We start from the raw sequence: 22,172 nt of genomic DNA, 5'->3' as shown, positions 1-22,172 counted from the left end.
AAACGTGCAAGTTCTTAACAACAGACGTTCGAACACTAGGTACAATGTATTGATATTACTCAAACTTGGGATGAGTTGATATTTTTGAAGATCATCATTGTTAACATGGTAGCATTAATTGTAAGCAATATTTTTCCTGGTCATGTTATGAGTATGGTATTTATATGTGTAGGGATACATACTGGGTAATAAAAGGTCTGCTCGTCTGTCAGATGAACCAGACAGCCAGGGGAATGCTGGAGAATTTCTCTTATATGATTGAGACGTGAGTATTGATCGATGATTAATGTAGACATGGAATACAGAAGGCATCCTTTTTAATTATTTGAATATTGCTCTCACCAGTGTTATAAGTTTATTTTCAGTAGCACTGATATGGAATTTACACATCAATGGACAACAACAAAAATATCAGAATTTTCTAAAGTTTTCATTTCGATGGTATTTTTATTTATTTATTTGAAGTTTTATGTACGTTAAGAATTGTCTGTAATAAATTGTTGAAGGAAATCGATACCAGCTTGATCAAAGTTCGCCTTGTATCGGCTGCCTCTATTGCGTAAAAGGCGACAAAATTTAGAATATTTCTATTATATATATCTAGCTGTTGCGCGCACGTCCCTGTGAGGTAGGACACACCAAAGTTAATATAAAAGTGGTTGTTTCCGCTCAGCATTAAAAGAGTGGGACGACTGGTTTGTCAATTGTTAGTATAATGTAAAGGGGTGATGTTTTGGGCGTTATGCTTCAGTGATATAGCATTATAAATAGGACAAGAGGACACAACCCGATTATACCGCAGTCTCCCAAAGCACGCACTTTGCACACGCAAAACACAACATACATGGGAGACCGTCTTGTTATGACTCTGCATTTGTGCAGAAGCCTATGTGCAAATATCTTATTTAAAAAAAAAATATTTTGTATTGGTAAAGTCAAATTCAAAATCAAGGAAACGTAATGTAGTGCAGCTCTCTATTGTTTTTTTCACACATCCTAGGTTCGAGTTGGGGTTCGTGCAATCGAAAAGAGTTGCCAGGTACTGGTCGTAATTTTGTGTTTTCTACGGGAAATGTCCTCCACGATCAGTACTCCTCCACTCTATCCGTATTTAATATCTCGTTGATTTTGAGTGATTGTTGTCTTTGTTCAGAGTCGGCCACATCCCTAACGGAGGCAGGGTGTACTATCTAAGACGCTCTCAGCCTCCGTTATTCATCCCTATGGCTTTCGAGTACTATAACAGAACTGGAGACAAAGACTTTGTCAAAAACAATTTAGCCAGCATGGAGAAGGAATACCGCTTCTGGGTGGAGAACAGGTCAGTTAGTATAAGGAAAGGAAACACAACGAGGATCCTGTCACGATATGCCGTGGATATGGCAGCACCCAGGTGTGTGGTACTCGTCCCAACCAGGGCTAGTATTCTTGAAGAAATTAAAATTCATAGACTGTGAGCGGGAACTATTTGAGTTGATTTAAGATCACATGTAAATATATATATATATATATCTGTCTTATTGGGCAGAATATCACAAATTACCAACATTGATGGATTTGGACCAGATTCATTAAGTATTTCATTTTAGTTTGATTTCCGTTCCATTGACATTTTCAAGAGAGTGATATTGAGGCGACTTTAAATTGACCCAATATTTACTTCTACAGACCAGAGGCTTACAGAGAGGACATGTCTACTGCTGATGGCCTGTCACTCGGTAAGGTTTTGTGTAGAGTAACCTTATATTTTAATTTGTATAGTTATATATATGCAATACATACCGTCATGGACCTTAGTTAAAGTTTCACTGTAAGGTTGTTCTTGTTACTTATTTTATGACTATTTTAACATTTTACAGAAGATCGACTGGAGCTGTACTCGAACCTTGTGTCGGCCTGCGAGTCTGGCTGGGACTTCTCCTCGCGCTGGTATTCCGACCCATCTGGGACCTCAGACACGTGTCGGACTGACCACGGACTGAAGAGGACTAAGACTAAGGACGTCATTCCTGTCGATCTGAACTCTATCCTCTGCTGGAATGAACGAATACTTGCCGACTTTTTCGCGCTGAATGGTATGTGCGGGTCTGGTATTCTACCAGTACACTTGTCATTTAACAAAAAGCTACGTCTTAAAAGGGCTTTTGAAAGTCCCCTTTCTTTTTTGTTCTTTGGAAGCTTTGATTTTTTATATTTGTATTTGTTGGTTCATACAATCAACTATGACTCAAGACCAATAAAACAATCGGGCCATCTTGTTTTTCTGACTGATATTTTAAACACACAAGTACACCAAAAACCCACAAACATGATTCTTTTTATATTTTACCATGTATACTTCTAGGTGATACACCTAAGGCAGATTTCTACACTGAGCAGTTCAGGAGGCGGCGCTCGGCTATCAATGATGTTTTATGGGACGAGGATGCTGGGATTTGGTTCGACTTCTCAATCAGTCAAAATAAGTCCAGACAGAACTTTTATGCCTCCAACATGTTCCCCCTATTTACGGGCTGTGGCCACGAGGACGCCGCTGTGTACAAACGTCAGTTGGCGTCTGTGTATTCATACATAAAGGTAGTTTATATGCACGATTACTCCAACAATGTTAGAGGTATAGCACGACGAGACGCTTTTGGAACATTACGTCGTGTCTAACCTCTAACTTCCGATAGGCCATTTACCCGATGCTGAGGGTAACATTTTCAAAGTTTGGATTGTGACAATATAAAACGTTTAAAATCATATTTAAATCGTCATCAATGTCAAATACCCTACCTCTTTTTCATAAATCAACAATTTTTTTGACAAAATCAGCCGTAAAATCCATCTAAAACAAAAATTTACATCTCCTAACGTAAACTTTCATGACCCAGACAAAACTTCATGATGAAAGCGATCCGCCCGGTAAATAGAAAAAACGAATTGCAAAGTCCCCAAAACGCTTGATCTGCCTTTACTTTTACCTGCATTCTGTCCGCTTGAATTCACGTTCCGTTTTTTGTAGTAACCAGCCGCCATATTTAAAACTAGGTCAAAATGTTACGGAAGGGATTCATCATATCTAATCCGCTAAAATACTATTTTATGAGGCCAGAAATTATGGGTTTCCTAGATAAATGGAATAATTAATACCTAGACTGTAAGTACACATCAATGTTATCACTGTTAGAGCAAGAAATATTGATATTATTGCACTTTTCCTTCCGCCTTCATCTGACGTCGGAAGCTGCATCAAAGAAATAGGCCTTTGGAAATGAGAGTCGACAGTCAGCACAATAACGTCCGATAAAAAAACGGCTGACCAGTCGACTCTCATGTTATGGGAGTAATGCACGATGTGAAATTTTCATACAAGCCTAGGAATCTGTAATTTATCAAGTAAAAAGACGTTTATGTAGAAAAATGAGTGATTTTATGTAATTAATATGCTGTTGTGCATTTAATTTAGATCGGCAGGGAATCTAAGGGTTATTTCAAATATGGTATATTATCACACCCGGTGTATAGTTCAAGGCTTACTAGGCGTTTCATCGAGATTTTAGGAAATCTCTGATCCGTGTACACCAAAGAGACTAGTCTTGGAAGGAACTACCTTATGTTGAAGTACAAGATTGAATGAAGCCAAGGTCTCTTTCACTCTTCACAATTTAGACAGTTATTTATTGTAACTTCCATTTATTTGTTCTAAAATCGATAACAAATAGCTATTATACTTTTATTAGTAAAAGCAAGAATTGACTTGAAGAGGAAAGATTCTAACCCACGCTGCTTACTTCTGTATGTTTCTGTTATTCTTTGTCGTACAGAACAACAACATAGAATTGTCCGGCGGACTGCCAACCTCCCTCTACCCAACCGGACAACAGTGGGACCTTCCTAACGTGTGGCCTCCCCTACAACACGCATGGATAGTTGGTCTGACCAATACTGACCATCCGTCCCTTAGGGATATCGCCTTGACCAGTGTCCAGGCATGGGTTCACAGTGTCTACTCTGGCTGGAATAGGACTAGGGTCATTTTTGAAAAGGTAAATTTACTCTCTTGCTATATAACAAGTTTAGGTGATGCAAGTTCATCAGCCAGATACATTGTACATTTTCTGAAATGACCTTCATGTACATGATTGTTCATTTCCAAAGTGGTTACGATGCATGTGTATAATGAAATAAAACGAGTGACATTGCATGGATGTCATATTATGCTTGTCTACGCAGTACCAGGTAGTTGGATAACATATGTGATGTAGATAGTTGATTCGGGGTGGTGAGGATGGCGGTGATGAACAGGATGATAAATGTATGATATTACTCACTAGTGCAAACATGTGAATGGTTGTACGCGAGTCATGATGAAAGTGTATACATAAATGAAAGTGGTATCGAAAACATGCAAAATTAAAAGAACTAATAATGATAATAAAATGAAAAAAACCCAAAAAGAGCACACACAGGATACGAATTATCCTTCCTGAGCACCGGTTCTACTCATTACAATGTAACTATCCGTCGGAGTAGGCGTCCCAAATCAACCTCCCTGTCAGCCTTTCCGTTTCGTTTGCTTTGTAGTTTTGCAAATTTGGAGACATCTAGATCATGGGTTTAAAGGTTAATTTCTTTACAATGCCAACATTTTATAGCAAAATGAAACGTATTCGGAATTAAATAAATCTTATTATTAAACAACATTTTCCTCATAGAATAAATGCAAAATCATAAAAAACATTGATACTAAAAGAGGAAGATGTATAGATCATTTCATTTTAAAGATTCATCCGTTGTGTGATTGTTCTTGTAGTACAGTGCTACGGATCCCGGAAGTCGAGGCGCCGGAGGGGAGTATGACGTTCAGGTGAGTAGTTACTCAGATTCCATTCCGATAGAATAATATCGACACCTTCTGTATTATGGTTAAACAAAATCTTGTCTCGGATAGAAATGGACATCGCCAAAATAGTTAACAACACAAAGTGAATTTATTATTGGATAAACTTCAATAGATAATATTCTATGGAGATATAACACAAACATCTAAGCGTATACTAAACAAATTGCGAATTGGCATATGATGTGAGTACACTCAGAATTTTGTGTTATATCTTCATGACATAAAAACATATTTAAATAAATCCTTAAAATTCAGTCTACTGTAGATAATTACTTCATAATTCCAAATTCATTTTGGGACTATTTCTTTTAAATCATCACACCGTTATGTCATCCAATCAGAAATGACGTTACAATGACTTTATGGGATGATAGAGAAAATTTTAAATGTCATCCAATCAGAAATGACGTTACAATGACTTTATGGGAATGCTCATTACGGTTTTGGTCCCCAAATCCATCGATTTTTCATCGAGTTTTAAGAAATAAAAATCATTGCGTTTAAAATATTATGAACATCCTTGATTTATTTGTAATAAAAGTTTTCTAATTTTGCAGCTTTAAGTTGTCATGGTAACTATACGAAATATGCATAAATTAACGGATATTGTCATTTTTGACTTGTTTTAAACAATAGATCGCAATCTTGAACACTTAACATTTATTCAGAATATGTAGGTACCACAGACACATTTTAGGAGAAATATAAAATTTGTTCAAGTATGCGCTCGATAGTTCCCATATGAAAAACCTAGCAAAAAATGGCCAAAACTGACAAAATTACCACATTTTCATAAATTTTGCATATTTCGGATGGTAACCATAGCAACTACAGCTACAATATGAATAACTATCATACCTTGATATTCAACTATTTAATTACTAAATAACAGGTTTGAAAATTTGATGGATTTGAGGGCCAAAAATCTGCCAAACTATACATCGTCCTTTGAATCATAAGTGTTCAATGCGTCCGAATCGAATTCATACTAACACCATTGTTATAAATGATGTCTTTATTCAAATGTACATATTTATATAAGTGAATAATATTAGGGTGGTTCGATACAGTTAGGCCTAAAAATTTCCTTTTGTTTATTTTTTTCTAAATTTGCCCACTGAAAGATTGGTGATAAACTGTTTATTAAGACTTTGATTTGAAATTCGACCATGCGGTTTTGGAAATATTGTACTCTCAATAACCCCACTTTACAGTCTGTTTTTCTCAAAATGCAATTTTACCCACATATGTTCAAAGCTTGGCAATTGACTAAAATATTAAAAAGAACAACATTTTTTATCTTTAATATGTAAGTGTATATCGCTATCAGTGACCTTATTGTCGTTTCCACTGTTAGAAATACAATAAATTTTCCGTTTGAATTTCAACTTAAATACATAATCTAAAAAAAATGATGTTTAATTTTTCTTGATTTTTTGTCCACATAATTAGACAGTTGTGCGGGTTATGATAAATATGAAAATAATTGACTGCGGAATTTTTGATAAATTAGCCTTTCTATACCCCTACCCCCTAAAATTGACTTTTTCACAATTATATTATTAGACCAATTTCCTGCGGAAATATTTGTGAATAGGATATTTTTTATATTCAACATTCTAAAGTATAATGGTCTTATAATATATATTGTTATATATTGTTTATTTTATATCACGATGCCACCGATTTGACTCTCTACAAAGCCAACGATTGGCACAATAAGCATTTTGCCAGGATATAATATTTGAAAGATGATTATGGAAAATTCTGCGTAGGGATTCCATTTTATTTACCCTTTTGACAATCTATAATTGATATTGTTTTAACGGAAAAATATCAAAATCTGTCTTTTTTTTTGCAACTTTTTATTTTTATTTTTTCCAGACATATTCTTATACAACAGTAATACATTTCCTCATCCATACTTATTTCAATCTGAATTATCATAGCTATAAATAATTATTTGCATTATTACAGTTATCAATTATCCTTATTCTTAGCTTATTCCTCATCAACACCATCCTTCTCATGCATTCTACTCAATCTTATTCTCCTTTTTTATCTTACACACACAAACACACACACTATCACACCCTTCCCTTACACACACACTCACACACTTACAGGATATACAAACTTATACATACTCAATTTGGTCAATTCTTTTTTTATCCTATAAACACATGCCAAAACATTCACACACACTTACAAATTATACAAATATACATACATGTACAATAGGGGAAGAAAGACAGGGGAGAGAGAGAAGGAGAGAGAGAGAGAGAGTATAGTAAGGGATATATTCGCTGGAGGTTTGCAGATCCGCAAAATTATTGGTTACTATTTTAAAATTATCAGATATATTATTTCATTGTATTTCAAGTCGTGCTGTCAGAGATTGGGTGTGATTTCTATAAGCTTAATCATTTTTTCCAATCTTGATTGAATTCTTCTTTACATTTCTTTCCTTTGCCAATACTAATGTATTTCTGAATATCATAGTTTTCCTTTATAATAGTTTTTAATGATGCTATTGATAGGTTTTGTTGTAGACGTCTAGATCTATAAATGTATTGTTTCAAAATGAGTAAAATGAGGTTATCAGTTTTGTAATATATGTTTCTATTGTTTGGTATACCAAAAATGATAGTGTTTTTATTGAAAGAAAAAGGAATAAATAATAAGTCTAGCAAAAATTCAAAATTTTCAAAAAATAATTGTACTTCTCTGCATTCCCAAAATATATGTGTTATTGTTTCTATTTCTGTCTTACAGAAAAAGCAATGTGGATTTTCAGATAAGCCAATTTTAAATACATATGAGTTTGTTGTGAGGATATGTTGATTTATTCTGTATTGTAGCCATTGAACTTTTGAGCTTGAAGTAACTCGGAAAGGAGTCAAGTATATTTGCTTCCAAGTTTCCTCATTAATTTCAAATAAATTGTTCCATTTTCCTTTACCAGAAGACCTAGTGTTATTTTGACAAAGTATATGGTTGGATTCTTTTGATCCCTTTTTATGTTTAATAAAAATTTCTAAATTATTGGGTATAAATGATAAGACAGATCGAAATTATCAAACTTTTTGTGAGATAAGTACTCTCTACATGAATTTATAATTCCCTGGTAAGTTACAAAGTTAGTATTAACATTAAATTTTTCTGTAAATTCATGAAAATTGTAAAAACTTAACGAGTATGGACATTTCAAAAGGTCATTAAGAAAAAATAACATTGTTCTTGTACCAGTTTTTATAAAATACCATTTTTCTATTTATTATTATATCCCTATTGTACCAAATTGGTGTTTTCAAAATGCCCGATATATCATGACCATTTAACTGTGTTTGTTTCTTAATAAGACAATTCCAAGAATTAAAAACATCTTTCCAAAATTGATTATTACATTTAGATTCACATTCTTCAATATATCCTACCCCACAATTAGCCATACTGTTTGTGTTTATATTGGTTTCTAGAATCACTTGCCATTTACTTGACCTTTTGTATAATCTTTTGATCCATGTTAACTTAAGACGCCTGATAAAAGAGTATATGTCTATCATTCTAAGACCGCCTTCACTGTATTCCTTTATAATAATATCTCTCTTAACCTTATCTACTTTACTGTTCCAAAGGAATTTATATATTTCTGAGTTAAGAGCTTTTATGAAATATATATCAGGATTTGACAGTGCTATGAACAGGTCATTAAGCTGTGAAATTAGTAGTGATTTAATAACTTGCACTTTGTCGATAGGTGTAAGAATTTTTTTATTCCAAGTATTCAGAATTGATTTAAGTGTAACAAGTTTCTTGTCATAATTCATTTTTACCATTCTATGTAATTCTACGTTAAAATAAAAACCCATAACTGTAAAATTCCTTTTTCCCCAATGCAAGTTCCATTCTGGACAAAATTGTTCATCACTATATTTCTTATTCCCTATCCAAATTACTTCAGTCTTACCCTTGTTTACTTTTAAGCCAGATATTTCTGCATATTTTTTCAATTCTTTCAATGATTCCCTTAATGCTTGTCTTGACCCATCTAATATAACTGATGTATCATCAGCATATTGGGATAGTAATATAGGAGTGTCATCAATGTTAATACCCTTAATGTTTACATTATTTCTAATTCTAATTCCTAAAACTTCAGCACAAAGAATAAACAAATATGGGGAGACAGGATCACGTTTTCGACATCCTCGATTGATAAGAAAAAATGGAGACAAGTTTCCCCCTGGTTAACAGTTGAATTAGAACCATTTTGAAAAACATTCACCCATTTTCGTATGTCATTTCCGAAGTTAAAAAAGTTAAGTACTTTATCAATAAAATTCCAACTGACCGAATCAAATCTTTTTTTCAAAAGCCACATTTAACAACATACCAGGAATATCATTTTCATCCGCATAATGCATAATATCATATATAATTCTTGTGTTCTCCCCAATATATCTTCCTGAAATAAATCCAGACTGATCTGTGTTTATAATAGTGTCTTAAACTTTTCTAATTCTATTAGTAATAGTGCCTTATGCAATTTTATATATGGTATTCAAGAGTGAAATTGGTCTCCAATTTTTAATATACTGTTTTGGCTTATCTCCCTTAGGTAAACAAGTTATAATTACCTGCCTTTGTGTTACTGAAAGTTTGTTAGTATTAAACCCATGTTGAATCGACCTGACTACAAAATGACCAAGTTGTTTCCAAAAACATTTTAAAAATTCTACAGTGAAGCCATCTGATCCGGGACTTTAATTATTTTTCATATTTTTTAAAGTAACACCTGCCTCTTCATAACTTATATTGCCCTCTAAACTGTTGGATTCAGATAAATTCAGTTTTGGTATACTATCATAATCAAGATATTCATTAAGGTTAGTATCATGTAATTCTAATTCTTCTGAATATAGATTTTCATAGAACTGCTTAACTTCAGTTAAAATTTCATCTTGATCTGTTATAATCTCTCCATCATCTTTTTCAATTACTGGTATAATTTTAGTGACAAAGTTCCTGTTTTCCAAATTTAAAAAATACTTAGATGGTTTCTCCCCCTCTCCGACCCATTTCACTTTTGACCTTAGTATACTTCCTTTAAAATTATGTTTTTTTCTTTCTGTGCTTTGCTAATTCTTCTAAATTAACATTTTCCTGATCTTCCAATTCTTTATGGGTTTCCTTAATGACAATTCTCGGTTTGTTCTTTGCTTTTTCTTAAAAGATGCGTGTGAAATAGTTTCCCCCCTGATCTCAAATAAAAGGGTTTCTAAAAAAGTTGATCATCTATTGATAATTGATTATTATCATCTGAAATTTGAGTTAAATTTTCCAGATTATAAATAGGTAAAGCATACTGAGTTTTAATATCTATTATGTGTTTATTATTAAATTAAGATATTCTAAATCATGTAATAGGGAATTATTAAACTTCCATAGTCCTTTGCCTTTTCTAAATTCATTATAACTTAAAGTTGTGTATGGCATAGAATGATCGGATCGATATCCTGGATCAAAATCTGTCTTTCCGTCGTCAAGATATCTTAGTTTCAATAGTCGTTATGGGAAAATATTCAAGCAAAAATTTGGATGGAAATATATTCTAAATTCAGTAGGTCGTTAACCGTTAGCAAGTCACGTTATCTTACATGTAGGTCTATAAATAGGACGTTTCCCGAACGTGTTGGTGCTTATTAAAGATCATATTTGCTTAACATGATACATGTAGAATTCTACTTACGCAATATTCATGGAATAATCTTGTACAAACGGAACGAAAAGTAGGGGTGGGGCGATGGAGAGAAGAAAATATTTCTGTTTCTGTAGCTGGTTTTATACTAGAAGATTGTTCAGCAAAATTGATTATCTCGATTAAATTATGTAACGTGACGCTACCCAAATTGGAACACTTCGTGAAAATAAATGTAAATGTTTTCTAATGTGTGCTTGAATCCGGATTTTCTCTTAACTTTCCACAAATAGATGCCTTCAGTTTTAATTTCATGATTTGTTGATTTGTCAGCAGTGCATATGTTTATAAACAGAGAGTTTTGAAGCATGCCCAGTCCAGCCCTGTGTATCAGCAGGTTCGCACCTCCTAAATATGGTTTGATAAAAAATGTCTAGTCATCATTAAAAAATGTTTGAATTCATTTAAGGAAAGTTTAAACATTTCCAATTGTTTAGGTCACATGTCAAAAATATCCCAGAAACAATTGTTTTTCTTGTTTTAAAATATGTATGCTTTTTGGGTTGTCATTTCCCGGATTTTTTCATAATTTCATTATTTCCATGTTTAAAAAGAGATATGAAGTAACTGGAAAGAAAATAATATTTATAAATTATCAGTTACTATCCAGCACCTTAAATTTTGTTCATGACAGTTATTATTGGTTTAGATTATAAACCGAAAATTTCTGTATCGCATATATGAAAATTTTCCATTTTGGGTAGCCTTCCAATTTGGTCCGTTGTATGAGTTATGTAATTTGCTTCGCAAAAGATATATGTATCTTGATGTTATATTAATCTGACAAAATTCAAAGATCTAGCAACATTTTGTCAAGTTTGTTGAAGCTACACCTACCGTAAACTTTGATTTTCACCCGGTATCAAACTTTCGGCAAACTGAACTGATTTTAATGTTAAAAGGTAAGATATCGTTTGGTGGATAACATACAGATCGCTATTCTTCATAATCCTAGTCACAATTGTGTTTTCATGTGCAGTTCCGAATGCACTTATTGCCCAGAGGAGATCCGAGCGAGATTCGATTACTATTCTGAACCTCATTAACACACAGTTTTATTAATTTTTTAATCTTTATTTAGTTATATGTGTATCTTGGCATGCTTCAAGTTGCTGAAATGTCGTTTGTGTAGAATAAAGCTGTCAGCTATTAATGCTATAATTTTAGGAGGGGTTTGGATGGACCAATGGAGCCATACTAGATCTACTGTCCATGTACGGAGACAGACTGTCTGTACCAGGTCCACAAGGCGTGGCACCTACATCGTATCCCAGGGGAGTGTCAGCAGCCATGTCTCATTGTGCCGAATGGATGGCGTTCTGGATGATGTTTTGTGCAGTTCTATTCATTATGATGTGAACCACTCCGGTTTATTTTAGAAATCACTGCTGTGTCGTATAGGAATAGAGATAAGCATATTCATTATTCATGTATATCATTAGGACTTTAAAAATTAACCTTTGAATTTCATCCTCTATTTCACCTCCCTAAAACCAAAAAAAATCTCTTATCGTGACCTTGTTTTCATGTCACAATATGATGGAGTTGAGTTACAAGGCATCTATATACACAAAATAACGGCGACATCTATCAGAGGTAGGGGTACACATTGAGGACAATGAGATGATCTTCTTGTGTGCTCTGTTTAGATCCATTCAACATTAATAATGTATCCACATAAAGCTAATGCAAGGCAAATCTTTAGGAAAATATGATTTCCAGAATTATGAACATGCGCGTAAAAGATGTGTACTTTACCTAAACATTGGGACACAATCGGATTTACTTGGTGATTTCATAACATTAAGTTTATGTTCTTACAGGACAAGTATACTATATTTACAACAATAAACTATGGCGATGGTGGAAATCAAAAGACAGCAGACTACAGTCTATTTGTTGCGTTAGAATTCATTTTTTATCATATGATAATTCTAGCTTTAATTTAACGTCTTAAAAATATGTTAACTGAGAAAGATATATATGATCTTTTATAATTATAAAGATGAAAAATCTCATCTTAATTCATGCTTAATTAATCGAATGCATGAAATGTCCGCTTCCCATACATTTCTAACTGACTGGTGATAGAAAACGTATCTACTAAAATTTACAAGTGGTTGCACTTTTATCAAGTACTTAATTATTCCAAATATGCAAATGATTGCCCAATATACCGATTGAATTTTGATGTCCCGAGTGACCTGTTTCTGCCATAATGAAATCAAGAAGGCCAAAATAAAATAACGCCATTTGCCGACAAATGCCAATAAGATGTAGTGATTACAACATAAGCAAATATATCAATATTAAAAGAGATTGCTTATAGAACGTATCAATAACAAATCATTTTAATTATGAACAATTGTTCCATGCCTTTCTACTCACCGAGCGTCTTTTTGATCTAGATTTCTATAGGTACTTAAACAATGCACTAATCGATCTATTCGAACTATATTCGGACATGTTTACAGCAAAGCGACATCCACTTCCCGCTAAGTAATCATCAATCCATTGCTACCAAATTAAAGTCCGGCTTAAGTGCGTTAATTCTACCGATATCACCTCCAGCGTCCTCGTAAAGCAAGATACAGCACTAAACAAAAGACAATTATGAATTTCGATATGATAGTTTATGCTATGAACGTTTGAACATGGAAGAATCCGACGTCGTCACACATCCGTGTCATCAGCGGTTTGTTCTGTAGGCAGCGATCGGAGTACAGCAACATAACGCCATTCGATGAATGATAGCGTTAACAATTTGTGACGTAACAAAAAAGTAGTTTGGTTCAAAGTTGAAATTCTCAACCAATCAAAAGATCGGAAGGTGTTATTCTTCTATTGAAATATCAATATATTTATCCAACACCCAAAATATTTAAAAGATAGCATGGTAGTGGAATAACACGACATATTCTGGTAGAAATCATTTTATGTGAAATTGAATATGCGCTACGACGCGCTCATATTTGAACTCATAAAAGTTATATTTACACTTGCTAGGCTTGTTTACTATACGCAAGTACTAACCGATTTTGTTTACCATAACTGCATGGTATCATTGAACTTTGAACTTGCGTATGAAAATGTTCTATGTAACGTAAAGGGGCTACTTTTAAAAAAAAGAAACACATGGCTTTGCTTAAATTTTGACGCAACATTACGTGTATATTGTTGTTTTCATATGAAATGAAGAGACGTAAGGTACGATAACTTGATAAATGTAAGTTTAGGGCCTAAGTTAGGGAGAGAGGGGCATAGTTACAACAGTTTTTTAAAAATTTGAATGTACGGAATGTTAAACACTCACAGCCTCTTCAGCTTTGAGCATTTCAGAGACCAACTAAACATTTTATAGATTTTTTATGTAAAAAAAATTATTCTAAAAAATGTTCTCTAATTTGTCTAAAAGTATTGTTTGAGTAGCCAAATTTCTCGGTCACTCGGTCAATTCCGGAACAAACAATATTTTACAAAACTAATAACTTTTGGGAATTGAAAAAACTAAAAAAATCACATATGTCTCTCATTATACAGTTACATTTTAAAAATTGAAGTCATTTCGGGTTAAGGTATTGTACCATTAAATATTGGTTGCGTTTTACACTAATTTTCATCTGTAATAAATAACACTTGGATACACTAGTTATTTTGAATACTATATGTATTTATTTTCATTAATATTAAATTTATATGTTTGCTGCTATTCATACAAAAATGTACATGTAAAGGCTAAATACCCCCAGGCCCCCCTCCCTCAAAAAAAAGAACCGGTATCAAAGTATCAAGTTCATTTGTGTTTCTATTGAACCAGGAATTTAGTTAATTGACTTTCATATCCTACAGCTGTAATCCAAGGATTTACAAGAAGATAATTATGTGTTTCGAATTCAGATGTACGATAGCTATACATCTAGAGTTCCTACAGAAAACACTAATCAACAGTCAGCGCATGGAAAAGGTCTTACAAATGTCATGTTCAAGAGAAAGATCAAAATTAGAAAGATGGACGCCTCAATTTTTTTTCAGTAACATTATAATTATACATTTTATATAAGACACGTTTCATCTTGATTAACAAATGATATTGACAATATCTGTTGTTATCTGATGCATGTATACTATATACATTTAAGGGTTGAAAAATGAAAGCTGACTTTATTGATACAATTGATGGACATATGCTTTTTAGATAAAATACAGAACGCTATAAAGGATTAAACAGTATTCGGAACATATATACACTGTATTGGTTTTTAAACACGCATTTATCATAGATCAATACTATATTCAGTTATCTATCGAAGTCATCACAAGTATGTTGATTGCATTAGAATGATAGGAAATGATTTTTATTTTGGAGTAAATTGTGTCATCCCCTTTCCTTTACTTTCATTGTCACGTTCATTTTATCACAGCACATAACGCTTTGACCTCCATATTGTTTAACTCTTATATAAAAAAATAATACAAATGTATTGTCAGCTAGTTTTATTTAAGCATTGTTTGTCATATTTTTGACATGCATTGGTATTTAAAATACATTAGATGTTCTAGCACAGCCAATGGTGTGCGTTAGCGCACTATGATAAGTATGCTAGAACAGCCAACGTATGTTAAACACCAATGCATGTTGAAAATATGACAAAAAATGATGACGAATAAAGTATGAAAAAATAATCATTTGATATAACAGCCATTAATTTGGCGGGAAAGAGATGAGTTCTAGCAACTTCCGGTATGTTTCCATGGACAACTGAATAAACAATAACAGTAGATGAAATAGTCCCCTCGATAAAACGGGATATACAACGATACGTACAACATTTCAATCCATTTCAAATATTTCATAAGAATGTATTTTCATATTGATTAATTTCAGAATATGCTATATTCTTCAGTAAATTGTTAGTTTTGACGTAAAACCCGGTTATTTTTTGGCCTTTTGAACTCTGATTGTGGTATTAGTACACCGGAGTCTAACTGCCAATGTTAATACTGACAAATATACAATGAGCGTAGTAGCAATATATAGGTACTGTGCAGTGGCAATGTAAATATTACATGATGAGAAGGACTTTCTATACGTACATTAAGACTTATATCACTCCCACACATTACCGTGTATAATGTTGCTATTGTTGCCATGGTTTTTAGAATGAAACGCGACTCGTTTGTGTACCGATTGTTGTCAAAGTAAACGCGTGCTATACTTAATACCAACGTGGTTAATCTATTTTAACGACGTGGCCCTAAGCCGATGAAAAAACTAGTCCAGATAATACAATGATTGGAACTGATACGGATATATACATTGATATATATCAAATTATATGTGATATTTCATACACCTCCGGTTAGGAGAAGTATATAGAAGTGAATTTCTGTTTGCTTAGGATATTGTGAACGTGTACCTTGATCCATTCAGACTGACAATGGAAAACGCAACTGTTTCACTGTGTAGTACCTGGGCTGAACAACATCCCGGACAGGAACGATACGACTGGTGTATTAAGTTTATAACTGAAGTATTTCTTATTCTCGGGGCTGTTCAAATGGAAAGCATGCGCGATATTTTGATATCGATGTCAAGATTTGTGGAGTTTTGCGACATGATGTCACTAAATGAGGCATTTAACGATTCATCGAGTAACTCATTGAACAATGTATTGAACGAAACTTCAGTTAAAATATTGAACAATACACTACCTAAATATGATGAGTGTAACCACATCCATGGAGAAGCGTTTGGGTATTGTAACATGGTTTTTAAAGGAGAAAACGCCTCCGGCTTTTGGAGCTGCTTTGGCATGGTCAAAGAGTCTGCAGTTGAAAATCCTGGTGTCGTCCTGACGAAATGGACTTTTATGAAACTGCTTTGCCGTGATGAATATATATCTGACTTTTGTGATGAGTATTTTTTCACATTGAAATATGTTTTCAGCGCTGAAACCCAGTATTTGAATAATCCATGGAAACTTATCAACTACAGGTACCTCCTACCTATCACTGGTTGCATGTCTGTACTCTTGAATGGATTCGTACTGTTCGTTCTTGCTGCAAATATGTCAACAAACTTTAACATTTTCTTTTTACGAATGAAATCTCTATTTGATGCAATGGCGATTTTAGTTCAGCTGCCCGTTGCATTGTACGCCAGCTTTTACCAAGGTGACGGCGACTTTATTCCATATTCTATCTGTGTCTTGATGAATCTGTCAACTTATATCTTGCCGTCACTTTTTCACACTATGTCGATGTTTACTATGCTTGGTATAGCGTGTCAAAAATTTGTGATTATTTCATACCCGCTTAAACTTAACACATATCTGAAATTGAAATATGCACGCTTATATATGGTTTTATGTTGTAGCGTTATCACGTTGGTACACTTTCCTGGGTTTCTATTGGTATGTAATATGGCAGCGGTAGAACTACAGTCAAAGTATGATGACATGATCTTCATAACAACCATGTTTCCATTCCCGGCACCAGAAAGCAGTCAATGGGTACAACTTATTTATAAATTTGGATACCAAACCAGAACAGTCATCATTCAGTTTTTGCCACTTTTCGCTTTATCTCTGATTGAGTTGTCTTCTATAAGCAAATATCTTAGATACATCCGCAACACAAAAAACATACGGCGATCCTCACCTTCTTCCGGAAGCCTCATGCAAGTTGTACAAACATCGCTCGCTAATACCTGCATCTTTATTATAGCTGAACTACCAAATACAATATTTCTTGTATACTATTGCTTTGGAGATAATTTGGATTTGGGTCAAGACGTGATCAACGATCTAGTAGCTATGGTTCTCAACAATGTGACCTCGCTATCAGCATTATGTAACTTATTTGTATGTCTGCTATTTTGTCACAACTTTAGGACGGCATGTCTAGAATTGACAAGATGTTCGAAGCAACGTTAAATATTCGTTTGATCATTAACTCCTTGTAGTAGTTTAGACCAACAGGCTGTTTAATTGGCTTTGGTGTTGAAACTCAAACTAGAAATTTTGGTATGTGTTAATATTTCTTCTCTTTTATAAAACTGTTTGCAGAATATTAACTTTTAAATGTTATTTATAAAAGTTAATTAAATGATTTGACGACAACGGTACAACGATGACTTTATGATGATACAAAGACAGTGACAAACAAATTCTATTAAGTCCACAAACAAAGTTAGGATGCATATTGTTTTTGCTTCGTTTCTAATAAATCCCTCAAATGAAGTTTTACTTATATCCCAACAACGTTTTCCGATGTATTTTAAGACAATCGTGTTCTGATTAATGCTTATGTAAGAATGAAAATCGATTTAATATTACCAGGCTTACAGTAAGTGTTGCATGCAACATACGTTCTCTGTCATCAATTACATTTTTCTAATCTATGGCCAGTTATTATTGCTTAGCTATGCTATCACTGTATGAGTGTGAACAAATTCTGTCCCATGTTATCGCCCGGAAACGAATATTTGTGAAACAATTTTTTTTTAGCAACAGTGACTTTTTGACCCCAAATTTAATCCCAAGGTATGTTTGTCCTATGTTACCATTGTATGAAGTTTGAACAAATTCCGTTAATGTATTCTCAACTTATCATCTGGAAACTAAAGGGATTTGTGAAACAATCTACTTTTAATAACAGTTACCTTCGTAGTAAACCTTTTGACCCCAAATTCAGTCCCCAGCTATGTTATCCCCTATGTTACCATTGTATGAAGTTTGAGGAAATTCCGTTGATTTTTACTCAAGTTATCATCCGGAAATTAAAATTTTTGAAACAATCTATTTTTACTAAAAGTGGCGTTTGTAATTGACCTTTTGATCCCAAATTCAATGAAGCATAAAGTAATGGAAACCAACACGCGGCTACAGATTTTCGCGATTTTCATTTCAATACAATTTCGCAAAGATTAACGTTTTCGGAATTAAACATTTAACGGAAATTTCTATCAACATAACTGATATTAATATTAATTAGCGGAATACTTTACTTGAATCGCGAAATTCGCGAAAGTAAATCGCACACAAGTTTACAGTACTTTTTGAAAATGTGATGTGTGCTTTAACCAAGGGACAAGCCCAGGGCGTTCCCCAGCGTAAGAAAAACCAATCGTCGTCAGGAGAGGAAAACAAAAACATGAAATCATTTAAAGGAAGAAGTGAAAAGATCTTAAGTTTAGTCAGTGTTTGCTATCATAGCAATAGAACTAAGAATAATCCATATACCAAAAGATACCCGATAACGTTTGTGCGGGACTAGTCAAATGGTGATGGAACGTGACTCTTTGCAGTCTTCCTGTTGAATCAACATTAGCGAAGGATATCATCTTTAACTTCATTCCATCACCAATAGAAACAATAGTCTTGTACGAACGTTATTGTGTATCATGTTAATTATTCTCCTTGTCATGGGTCATTGGTCGGGTCGCTATACCTGCTGGATCTACAAAAGCATCTGATAATCCGACAATGTATTAAAAGTGTCAACAGTCTGCTAAGCTAATGTCTCAAATTACCCAAGCTTCTCATTATTAAACAAAGGCCTGAAACAACACGCAGTTTCGTTTGGATTAACTCAGTGATATATATATCAAATAGAGACCCCTGGTTCCGAGTGCTAATGCGTAAGCACTTAACAACGCTACATGTATGTGCGAAATTAAATAAAAATAAACCGTTTTCTACTTTAGCCGGTAATGTTGTGAACGAACCAGTTTAGTGTTTTAAAATATCGCATGGAAAATCATTGATAAGCCGGATTACGTGATATATCAGTGATATTTGAGATCAGGAGATAAAACTTCAAATAGAAAAAGTGCATTATATTTAGTCATCTGAACACGTCAGTGCTTACCTACCCATAGTTCTATAAAACGAATGAATTTTCATAACACCAAATCGCCATATAGTTACACCCGCAAAATTTATACATTACTGGAAATACATTTATTTTATCCTTATCGGTCGGTAATATGATTATCTTTTTGTATACAACTCAACTCCTCAATTATATTATAAAAGTGATATGTTTCCTTTGTCATATCAGCACGAGTATTAATTACGCAAATTAATTCTGCAAAAGTACAAGGACTCCAATGATCTTCCTATTGTTTCATTTAGAGGCCTGTGAATAGTGCGGTCTATTGACTTTATTATTATTACAGATTCCGATTATTTTAATGAGTCAAAACCCTATATACATTATATAATTAGTTGATTCCACGTCTTTGCTTGTTTCTTACAATCATCACAAATATTCAATATTCTTTATGATTTTATTCTTTAATTGAATTATATTTCATCCATACGCTACTATACGCATGTGGACATTTGTGCATTGTTGTAAACAATTATTGTAATGTCAAAAGAAAATGATTAAAGGAGGTCACAATACGGCATCAGTTATGTTGTGTATAAAACCGGTATAACTCTTAAAAATATGTTGGAGAAGTTCAGTGATTTAGACAACAATAACGCTGGGATTAGGATTGGTTGTCGACAGTAATGGTGGGGATGAGGAAACTTAGTCTTTGGACAGGAAAAGTTGAGTCGGCCTCTGTGGTGCTGAAACAAAACAAATGAACATAACTACAAAATAGAGATACATGTAACGGAAATATATATACATAGATATTGACATTATCTTTGCTGACGTCATCCGGTTTATAAACATTTCACATGGCTTACTGCTCTAAAGAACACGAACGTAACATGTTATTTGTAAATAAATATAAAGTTGTACCAGTCATAAAAATATTTTTTGTTTAAAAAATTGTTTAATTACATATCGAAGTTATATTACTATGTGTAACTGTTAAGGAGTATATTGAAAAAAAACAACAACCTAAGCAATACCGGGATACATTTGCTAATCGTGAAAAAAACGGAGTTGTCAATCTTTCTAATATATGTTTATGTATCCAACTTAAGATCCACAGAATTTAAAACCATAAGTTTTTAGTTAAAATCCCGAAAATTCAAAATCTCTTCGTTTTTAGTTAGAATCCGGAAAATCCGGTGTTTAGTTGAAATCCCAAAAAGGACATGTTACACCTGTCATTGAATTTTGCCCACGAACCAATTTAACTAAACCCAGGTGGATTTTGTAGTACTATGACAGAGAACCTGTAACGTACCTTTAAAAAATTCAAAAGTCTCCAGGGGCCTGTGCTAGGGAAGATTTAGTATTTCCATCCCGAGGTGTACACCAGGGTTCCCTTTTAGGTCGCAAATTATATCAAATTGATGTTCAATTTCGAAAACCGATATCATGTTCTCAAAATTATACATTTCCGCAAATTTTGACTGAACATGTGTAACTTAAAAATTTATCTAGTTCTTGTACACCAAAAATGTTTAGCAACCTTTTAGTACCTAATGTTAGAGAACTATATTCAAAATTTCCAAAAAAAAAAAAAAAAATCCATGACCGATAAAGTTGTCATCAAAGAGACAAATTACTGTGGGGTAGTGTTTTCAAGAAAAATCATATATCCTGATATGCCTCATATCATGATATATATTAAAGGTACAAACTATTACATTTCTATTCAAATGATATGTTCTCATTAATGGAATGATTTTCTGATAATATTAGGTACTAAGATGTTCTTATTTATTGCATTTAAGGAAAAGTAATCCCAAAAGATAGGGTGCTTTTATACAAGATTTGTAGCTGAACAGAATTTTAACGGAAGTAGTTTACCTACTTCCGGTTCTTGAACACCAAAAATATTAAGTAACTCTTTAGAGCATTATGTAAGAAACCAATGTTCAAAATTTCAAAAAAATCCATGACCGGTAAAAATTTCAACTGAATGGTAAATTGCCGTGGGATAGTTTTTTTCAAGAAAAATTATATATCCTTATATTGTTCATATAAGAGAGCAACCAACTAAATGATTTTACATAGACCACAGTGTTAAACTTTATTAAAGTTTTGTACTGTATTATTAAAACAAAGAAATATTAGTTAGGTATTGTGTTCTATAATTAAAGTCTAGGTTCTCATATAACACTAGATAGAAAAAAAAGTTTGGGTCCTTCTGCTCAAACTCCAACCAGGGTAGCTTTATTGAAATCAGGCGCATTTTGCACTAAAATATCCGGAAATTCTAATGTTTTTACCTATTCATTATCAAAATTGATATTTTGAACCTAAATCTCAATATGAATTTCCAAATTGATATTATGGTTATCTAGGAATAATTACCAGTCAGAAAACATTTTTACTTTTGAAATTCCTAATTAGCCAGCCAATCAGCGGCCGGGTTAAACTTCTATCCTGGGCTCAATCTTGTAGACACAGGGGCCATTTCGAAGGTCTTTTTTATTTAGTTGGTTGATCCCTATAACGATAAATCAAAGGGTGCAAAGTATTATATTTCTATTGACATGATATGTTTTCATTAATAAAATGAATTTTTGATAATTTTTGGCACTGCGATGTTAGTTTTTAGTGCATTTAATAAACAATATGTAATCTCAACCCCAAAAAGGTGGGGTT

General features: G+C 33.3%; 1 protein-coding gene across 2 annotated transcripts in view; it reads left to right on the top strand.

Annotated features, from left to right (window-relative positions):
- LOC138317828 (trehalase-like) overlaps positions 1-20,059 on the top strand; it is a 32,126-nt gene extending 12,067 nt beyond the window's left edge. Inside the window, exons 6-13 of one of the 2 annotated variants that reach the window (XM_069259747.1) lie at positions 173-265; positions 1,154-1,321; positions 1,669-1,718; positions 1,860-2,075; positions 2,345-2,577; positions 3,810-4,031; positions 4,799-4,852; positions 11,817-20,059. In XM_069259747.1, coding sequence (XP_069115848.1) covers positions 173-265; positions 1,154-1,321; positions 1,669-1,718; positions 1,860-2,075; positions 2,345-2,577; positions 3,810-4,031; positions 4,799-4,852; positions 11,817-12,008 — 1,228 coding nt within the window. In that variant the 3' untranslated portion in view covers positions 12,009-20,059. Of the gene's footprint in view, positions 1-172; positions 266-1,153; positions 1,394-1,668; positions 1,719-1,859; positions 2,076-2,344; positions 2,578-3,809; positions 4,032-4,798; positions 4,853-11,816 lie in introns of both variants that reach the window. The other variant, XM_069259746.1, reaches the window with a different exon arrangement.
- The last annotated feature ends 2,113 nt before the right edge of the window (positions 20,060-22,172 follow it).

Source organism: Argopecten irradians, chromosome 3 (assembly GCF_041381155.1).
Source record: "Argopecten irradians isolate NY chromosome 3, Ai_NY, whole genome shotgun sequence".
Taxonomy (NCBI): Eukaryota; Metazoa; Mollusca; class Bivalvia; order Pectinida; family Pectinidae; genus Argopecten; species Argopecten irradians.
Note: the sequence above shows the minus strand (reverse complement) of the source record. Positions and strands in the feature narration are given on the sequence as shown.